At 35.5% G+C, this 9075-nt stretch overlaps 1 protein-coding gene across 1 annotated transcript; it reads right to left on the reverse strand.

Annotated features, from left to right (window-relative positions):
* Window positions 1-3195: 3195 nt before the first annotated feature.
* Window positions 3196-8694, reverse strand: LOC108374666 (eye-specific diacylglycerol kinase-like; the record flags this gene model as incomplete). Its single annotated transcript, XM_017630656.1, has 2 exons — window positions 8578-8694; window positions 3196-4634 (listed from the first exon to the last, which is right to left on the reverse strand). Coding segments are annotated over exons 1-2 (1529 nt in total), but the record flags the coding sequence as incomplete, so codon positions are not given.
* Between the last annotated feature and the right edge of the window lie 381 nt (window positions 8695-9075).

A 9075-nucleotide genomic window follows, 5' to 3' on the forward strand; every position in this document is an offset into this window, starting at 1 on the left:
AAGTCTACTGAATACCTTAGTGATTTGATATTAGGGGTGTTCGATTATTCGGCTATTTTCGAAAACCGTTTTCGAGTTATTCGAAAAAATGCCAATTTGAAAAATTGGTTTCCCATTTTCAAATTAAGAGCAAAACCAGTTAAAAGCTGATTTATTTTACATATTTTCTCTACACTTATTGTTAGTTAGAAATCATGGCCGAAATTGCAATATTACTGCTAAAATTAGTTATAGCTTCAATTTTGTAATCGATTCGGCAAAGAAAGATCGAAGTCTTTTGGATTACAAGTAAAACAGAAAAATTCGTGAAAAATGTTTACTTCATAAGTTACCAAGATTCCATAATTAAAACAACGGACCGTTTGTCGGAAGTTGCGAGCATACGCTGAACCAGATCGACTCTACAGACCACTCACAGCGATAACCAATCAATACCTTCGTCAACTCTCACCCCTTGAATTCCGTCATCGGATGCCTTTGTGAGGCTTGCGATAATTTGACACAACTCATTCTGGATATTGTAGCAAGTTAAACCGTTCATTAAAATTTGACGACACTAACCACCTCATTATATGCCCACTCATATAAGTTCTCAAAAAATCGCTTAAAAATATTAAAAAAAAAAAATGGTTCAAACCGATTAGGAAAAACCGAGTCAACCACCCTAGTATTTATCAGCCTCAAATACTTAAGTAAGTACTTATATATTGAATATTTAACGCTTCCTAAATACTTCAATTCTATTTACTTGAGTAGTTAGAAACACCTAAATCTGTAAAATACTAAATACATACGTATTTTTATGGGTATCTAGTATTCATAGAGGCTATTTATTTCAATGCAAAAGTGTTAAAGCATGCCGGTCGCCGGTTAATGGTTAAAAAAAAAATACCTTTAAGTAATTTTTTATAGTTAAGTTCCCAAAAAAATTTAACGGTCTGAGATAATTCCGCATTTCATATTTGCATAATCGTGCATAAATCAAAAGTGACCCGACGAAACGAAATAAGTGGTCACCTTTTGCATTTATATTCCGCAAACGCACGCTGACCTCTCCGTGAGTTTGTAATGGGGTAATCCAATTTACATACACACATACATACATATGTATCGATAAAGATCCCATACAAATAGGAGTATGCAAATAAATTCATTTGAAATAGCAGACATCTGTACCATATGCCAAAATGAGGTGAATGTGTGGATGCCAAAGTCATTGTCAAGTGATTGCACAAAAAAAGAAAGCAGGAAATATAAAATAAATACAAAAAAGAGCTGCCTGTAGTTGAATGCTGATCCGATAAAAAGGGTCAAGTACGGTAAGTATTAAAAATGCATGAGCTGCTGGTAGGCCAAGAAGGCGTAAATGTATGTATGTAAATCTCCTTTATTGTCGTTTTTTAAATTATTCTGTGGGTAAATTAGGCCGTATCACAAAAATTATCAAATAGTTATTTTCAATCGATTTTACACACAATTAATGTGAATGTTTTTAAAGTACACATATAACAATTATTTTCTGGGTATCCTTTAAAACGAATTTGCTTCTAAATTTTATTTTTATATTTGATGGCAGATTTTCACAAATAATACACATACTATTATAAGTTTTTAAAAAATTGCTTACTGTTTCTCTATATATACATATGTATTAGGGTGGTCCTTAAAAAAATTCAACAGCGAGTTTATGAATTTATATGAACAAGTTTTAATAATAAATTTTGTAGTTTTTTGCGATTTAGAAAAAGAAATTTTTTAAACTCTCCAAAAGTTTTTTTATGTAATTTTTAAACACATCATATTCCTACCCTGTCGCAAATGTAATCAACCAAAAAGAAGCCTAGTAGCGACCCCTAAAAATTTGTTTACAATTTTAAAATTTTTGTGAATATCCTTATTGCTTACAAAATTTACAAATTTTAGATGTTGATATTTTAAGGACCACCCTAATATGTATTTCTAAAATTATAATCCCATCACTTGAAATCCAGATAATATCGAATCGGGACTCTTATGGTAAATATAATTTAAATAAGCTCCACAACTTTTGGTTTTGAAAAAGAATTTGTAGTAAAATCGATTGAAAAGGTCTCCATTTTTGCTCTATTCGTTTCTTTGAATTTTGAAAGTGAAATGCAGAAAATTCATTTTTTTCTGATTGGGTTATAAACAAATTTGCTAGTGTTTTTTCACCGCTATTTTGGAGTAAAAAGGAGAAACAACTTACAAATACTTCGAGAGAGTACAATACAGCCGTTTTTAACGGATTCTCGATTTTACTAACTAAATCGTTTATGACTAAAATCCTGCTACCCAATATCTCGAATTAAAGGGATCTGCGATAACATGACTGCCAAATATGCAGGCTACCCGAATTGCTCTTTTGCACTCCAGTATGAAGCCTTGAATATGTATGGTAATACTGTATACTTAATATTAGTATATTTTTTTGCTTTATCGCATCGCATTTTTGTGTTGTACAGTGGGTTAAAGCCCCCAACTTTTTAGTCGAAAATTCAAAAATTCCTTCTTAAACCCTTCAACTGGCATTTTTTCAGAATCCGGGGCAAAAAGACTAGTTTTGGGGGGAGTTAACGAATTAAAATGTTCTTTGGAGAATTTTTGCTACTAAATACTAAATTTAGGACGCTGATGACAAAAATATATTCGAGGTCGATTTATAAATAGAACTACATTTAAAAATATGTCTTGAACTTTCGACCTAAAAGCAAAAACTCTATAAAAAGTTGTGCTAAGATAGAATAAAATCGTTTAACTACAAACGTTTCAGTATAGTTTCATTGAGAGCGAGAAATGGTCGTACCCCCGGACCACAACCCTCTTACTACTGAATATCAAATTTTTCATTAATTGCCACTAGCTTAAAAGTAGCTATTAACAAGTAATTTTTAGCAAAAAAAAATATTCCGACGAACTGATAACCCCCTCCTTTTTTGGGAGCCGGTTAAAAAAGAATTGATTGTGCAAAAGAGCGTCAGCCTTTTCTAGTCGGACTGTATTGTAATTGTATTATAGCAAGATTACAATAACGATTTTTATTGTTACTTATAATAATTATTATTACTTATTACAACAAAGAAATTGCAACACAGGTACAACTGAATTAAAAATATGTCCATTTGGTAATAAAAAAAAAAATGAACAATAACAAACAACGTCAACATCATTACATACCCGTCTCTGCATGCGCCTGTCATGGCGAGCGCTTTATAGCGTGCCTGTTCATCCGTCGGCAGCACAATGTCAACGGAGCGCGAGCGAGTTGCATTTATGTTCGGTACGGTGAGGAAACAACCGTCCTCGCTGGGCTGCAGTTCCTCTGTCTTGCCGGCCGAAGACATTTTCGAGAAGCACGAATCCACGGAGGCGGCGCGATCGCGCTTCAAATCAGGTACAGTTAGATAAATATCACGTACGACCAGCTCATGTTTGGCTGCTGTCGGCGAACCACATGTAGCTACTGTAGACGCCTCATCCACCGAATCCACCGCCTCCACCGATGATTTCACATCCTCACCTTGTGACACATTTTCCAACGAATTGCCTGTTGGTTCCACAAAAATGGCTTCCTGACGCGAAATGGAACGCCGTCGCGGTCGCATGGTGGTCGGCGAAGGTGGCACCGCCGCGGCCGCATCATCCGCATCGGCTGCGCTTAAGCCGCTGCTAAAGCCCGGTGGTGGTGGCAGCGGCAAATCGAAAGTGGGCGGATGGGGTAACAGTTCTAGCGGCGATATGGGCGGTGGTGGCGGCAATTCCATCATTGGACTGTCGCAAACGGAGAGTGCAATGCATGGTGAGGGTGGTGGTGAACCGGGATCGATGGGAAAGGCATACGGAAAGGGCGGACAATCGCCGTTCGTGGGCGATAGTGTGAATGTGATGCCGCATGGCGTTGTTGGCAATGGTGGCAGCAGCGTATTACCGAAGTGCGGGGAATCATGTTCGGATTCATCGAGGCCCTCATCTTCTGAAGTAGTCACTGAGCTGCCGATGGTGTGGCGACGCATTTGACGTGGCAGACGGGCACGTGACTCCTCAATGCTGCTGCCGGTGCTGAGTCCGCCCAGTCGGATGTCCATTTCCAAAGCTGCATCATCATATTCATACGAGCCACCACCTATTTCGTTGCCATCGCCCGTGGCTGCGTCATCCTCCTCATCCTCTTCCTCACCTTCCTCCACCACATCATCGTCGGCTGGGACGCTCGCACCATCGTTGTCGGTGTCATCGTCGGAACTGCTATAGCCGTAAGTGAGTGAACTCGACTCCCGCCGATCAGTGGCGATATAGCGCTGTTCCGCCTGCTGCTGTTTCAAGTATTCCTCCAGATACAAGCAGTGTATGCAAGGCGGTGGTGTCTTCGTGGACGAGCTACGACGCGCTTTGCCACGCCGCGGCACTTCCAGGAACGTGCCCGAATCATCGCTGCCCGCTGAAGCCGCCGCCGAGTCGAATGAATGTGAGCGTTGTGTGTGCATGGCCTGTGGCACTTGCAGCAGGCCGGTGTCCAGAGAACGTTCATCTGCCGATGACGATGATTGCTGCTTAAGTAGGTGGGACGAGACTCGCTGCGCCTCTAATTGCATTTCGTCGAACGAGGCGGAACGCACCTGCTGGCGGGCAAAAGGCGCAGATAATTACCAAGAACGTAGCCATGAATGCGAGAGGGGGGAAAAAGAGTGAAGAGAAGAAATGTTGAGGTTATTAAATTTGCACGCATTGACGGCCGTGGTGCTGCTGTGGCACGTAATTTGCGATATAATTTACGACGAAATTGCATGCAAACAGTACAACAAAAGTAGTGAAAAACTTACACTCAGGTGCATGTTTCGGGTAAAATAGAACAAAAAAAAAATAAAAAAATCAAAACAGAAAAGCATTTTAAATACATTTTAAAATTTAGAACGGAAATGCTGCAAAAATTATACATTGAGGATAGCAGCGTCTGGGCATGCAATTAAATAGTCGCTGGTTGTGGCTGTGGGCTATGCTGCTGATACAGTGTTGTGTGTACATAGATAAAATCGAAAGGTGATATGTGAAAGTAAGTAATAAACTTAAATAGGCAACATGCAACGCTGGCAAGTGGAACGGATGTGGCCGAGGTTTGTTAGCCGCAATTACAATGTTGGATAATTTATGCAGGAAGTGGGCGAACTCTATGGCGTAAGGCTCTGAATTGAACGCAAACAGCAAAAGTACAAAGATTTATGGCCTTTTTCATAAAAATTTAAATAGATTTTAAAAGCTTTATAAAGTGACATTTTCTTAAAAATTTCTGCTTATTAAGCAGTTAAAGTCTGGTTTAGTTTTTAAGAATTTGGGTGTTAAATTTTATATTGAACTATATAAATATCGAGCTTTAAATAAATGTATGAAATTAAAAACTGGTCATATAAATTTTTGTCATTTAAAAAGTATACATAATTTTTAGTTATTTAGAAAGTGGCCATAAAATTTAAATAATTAAATTTAAATAATTAAGGAACAGGCAATAAAATGCGGAAAAGCGAAAACAAAAAAACAAGGCACAAATTTCTGATAATTCAAAACCCGAATATAGCTTTTTTATTTCAATTTTATTAATTTAAAATATTTAAATAAATACATTTTTGAATAATTATTAAACTGGGCATAATTTTTTGGTAATTTGAAAAGTTTAGGTAATTAATTTCTTTCCATAGAAATTTCGATCGTTTAAAAGTTGAACATAAATTTGTCGCCGTTTACAAACTGGGCTAACATTTTAAGTATATTTAAACGTTTTGCCAAAAATTTGTGAACAGTTTTTAAATTACTAAAACTTAATGTCCGGCTATTTTTCATAAGTTTATAATTATTAAAAAAAAATATTTCCAATTTTTAAATTGTTAGAAAATATGCCTATGCTGTATTAAAGCTTATGGTTGGCACACATCAACATACATATTTAAGCTCTAATAATGTGCGGCTGTCATAACTCTGAGGTTTCCTGTCTGAGGTGGGTGGCATTGCCCTCAATCATCAACATATTCATTCAATTCTTTGAAGTCTTAACTACTTAACATGGACATTTTTCAACCAAAGCACAAAGTCAGTTTTATTAATATTTACATATGTGCGTTAATAAGTGTGGACGGGTGTAGCTTTAAGCGGCTTAACGCTGAAAATGTGTCAAAAATGAGTGACAAGCGCCTTTCAGGCCCGCAAACAACTACTACTACTGTCCATGTGGGTTTAACGACATAGCTGTACTACGTAGGCATAAAATATTACTGAAATAACCAGAATAATTCCTGCACAAAAACATATATATGTACGTTGTTACATACAAAGCTTTTTGTTTTTTTGCATGACAAAAACAGAAGGCGAGCAGTTTTTGTGTTTGCTTCTTCTTGTTTTTTTTTTTACTTTTTCGACCAGTCCAGTGGGCGTGTTTTTTTTTTGTAAATATGCTGATCAGATGTCAAAAAAGGATTTACATTTACAATTTATTATTACTTCACCAGCACAGTCCTGTAATGCTATTGTTCCTTTAATTTTTGTGTTTTATTTCGCTCGTGTGCTGATTTTCACACTCATTACATTCGAAATTATGTTCATATGTAAATATGCATTAAAAGGACTTACATGCAACACGTGTCGGCTTCTGAATATGGCAATGTGTCACATCACTCACTTGGTTGGCAAGTACGCGGACCTATACAATTTTCAGTTAATTGCTGTTTTTTTTTTCTACTGCTGGCTATTGTTTCTTAACTTGTGCTTGAGCACTTTAAATTTTTTATGAGGGCAATTTGAGGGCAGTCTGTGGCTTTTCGTGTTAAATGCGTAGATATGTATATATTTTTCCCATTTGTATTATTAATATGCCCTAATAGCTTCTTACTTATCTAAACAATGTTTATGAGCTTTATACAACATTTGGCAAAATGGTTTTTGTGAAAAGCTTTTTTATGGCAGAAGTACACTAGGTGGTTTGCCATTACCTGCCAAAGGTCGAACGCTATTAGAACAATATTTTGCGGTTTTTTATGTTGCCCGAACAGAAATTGAACCGAAGTCCCTCGAGCTTTATAGATTTAGATTAGTTTTTGTTCATTTAATATTTTTCCAAATAATAGGTTTTCTAAAGGTCTCTAAACCAGATTTTCGCTTCAGTAAAGCATTCCACCAAAAAAGGTATATTTTCATCTCCAGACTATTAATATTTAGCCTGTAAAAAATCATGTAAATTCTAGATTTACTAAATAAATAATCACTTCCCAGATGAATTTTTATTTGTTATACAGCAAACGTTCCTTAACTTTATATGGAAATAAATGCTGCGTTTTTAAATATTAACAGTTAAAAAATTGGTCTTTATATAGAATTGCAATACAGCAAAAATCCCTAATTATATCTGGCGTTTGGTTGCAAGGCAAATAGTTAGGGAAAATAACTGGGAACCAGTAGTTCGCAAGCAGGCTTCCTTAAGCGTTTAATGTGTACATATATGTGCAAAGGTTTTCTCTCTTTTGTTTAGATATGAAGAGCAACTTATAACAGTAAAATTAGAAAAAAATTAATAGCTTAAAATTTTAGGGAAAATTTTGGATTGCAAATAATTCGGTAAATATTGTTTTTGTACTTTTTTGCTTTCTACTATTTATATTGTATTATTTTTTAATTTCACTGTGCGAAAAAACCAAAAAATTTCAAAATACACAGAACATCAACATGTGCGCGAAATTTGGTGCCAAATTTAGTAAAACTGAGTTTTGAGTTTTTCTCTCTGACTTAAGGATTATTTTAGGACTAGGAAATATCAAAGATATGATCAATTCAGAAAAAAGTATTAAATTGAATTCTTGATTTTTTTGATCACAAGGACGAATAGATATTGAAAAAGCCCTTTTAATTATTTTTTAGACGAAAGTTAGTTTATTAGTCTTTAACATGCAATTTTTTCAAAAATAAATTTTGAAAATTTTCAAGCAATTTCGAGGATACAATTTTAAAGTGACATTCCCAACACTTATTCATGTGCATGTGCACCGAAACGTTTACAGTTTTCAATTCTACAGAATTTTCTGTTTGATTTGATACCCATATTGTCATTCTACATTTTGTTTAATAATTTATTGAAACAAATAATAATTTCTTTCAAATTTCAAAGTCATTAACAAAAATTCTGACGGCAGAGAGAAAAACGTAAAATGCAACTTTCCTATTTGTGTGCCAAATTTACTGTCGCACAGTGTTTTATTTTATTTTATTTTATTTTATTTTTTTACTATTTTACTTTATGCTGTATTTCATTTTATTTTATTTCAATTTACAACTTAAATTTTTTTTATCAAATTATTCTTTCTTTTAATTTATCGCTTTCTATTTTTTACTTTTTTTTATATTTTTTATTTGCATGCAACACCTGGAATAACTCGTTTTAGACAACAATCAAACAAAAAAAAAAACAACAAAAAATCATGCAATCACAACTTTGGGCCAGCGCAACAACAAATAACGAGACAACAACGGTAAAAACTAAACAAAAAAAAAACAACAACATCCATATCCGCAAGTCATTCGCACCTGTTTCGGCACTTCGAGGCTATTTTGGGTTTTCATCTCGGCGCCGGTGGGTGTGCGCGAGCGCGTGAAAGTCGTACGCAGGCGTTGCATTCTACGATAATGTTTGTGCTCCTTCTTCGAAATGACTTCGCGTCTCACAAAACTACTCGCTTTAGTAGCTTATGTATATGTATTACGTTCGCCCAGACTTAATTGATGTAGAGTTGGTTGATTGCTTTAATTTTGTTTTTGATTCACCCTTCTTCTACTACTTCTTCCTTTGCTTAATTTAATTCAGCTGTTTTATGCCTATTTGATTGTATTGCTTGTTTTGTATTTTACTTGTTGTGTATTTTAGTATTTTCGCGTCTTTGTTTTAATTGCGCTGTCAACACTGCATTTAACTGTTACTTAACACTCTTGGATATTTATGCTTTTTGGGCGGATGTTGAGTACTACGGGGCGTATGCGTAACTGCTTTGTTTATCACTTTGCTTCTTCTACTACTTTTCCTCACTC

Source organism: Rhagoletis zephyria, unplaced genomic scaffold (genome assembly GCF_001687245.7).
Source record: "Rhagoletis zephyria isolate East Lansing unplaced genomic scaffold, Rhagoletis_zephyria_1.1 Rzeph_scaffold_07978, whole genome shotgun sequence".
In the NCBI taxonomy this organism is placed as follows: Eukaryota; Metazoa; Arthropoda; class Insecta; order Diptera; family Tephritidae; genus Rhagoletis; species Rhagoletis zephyria.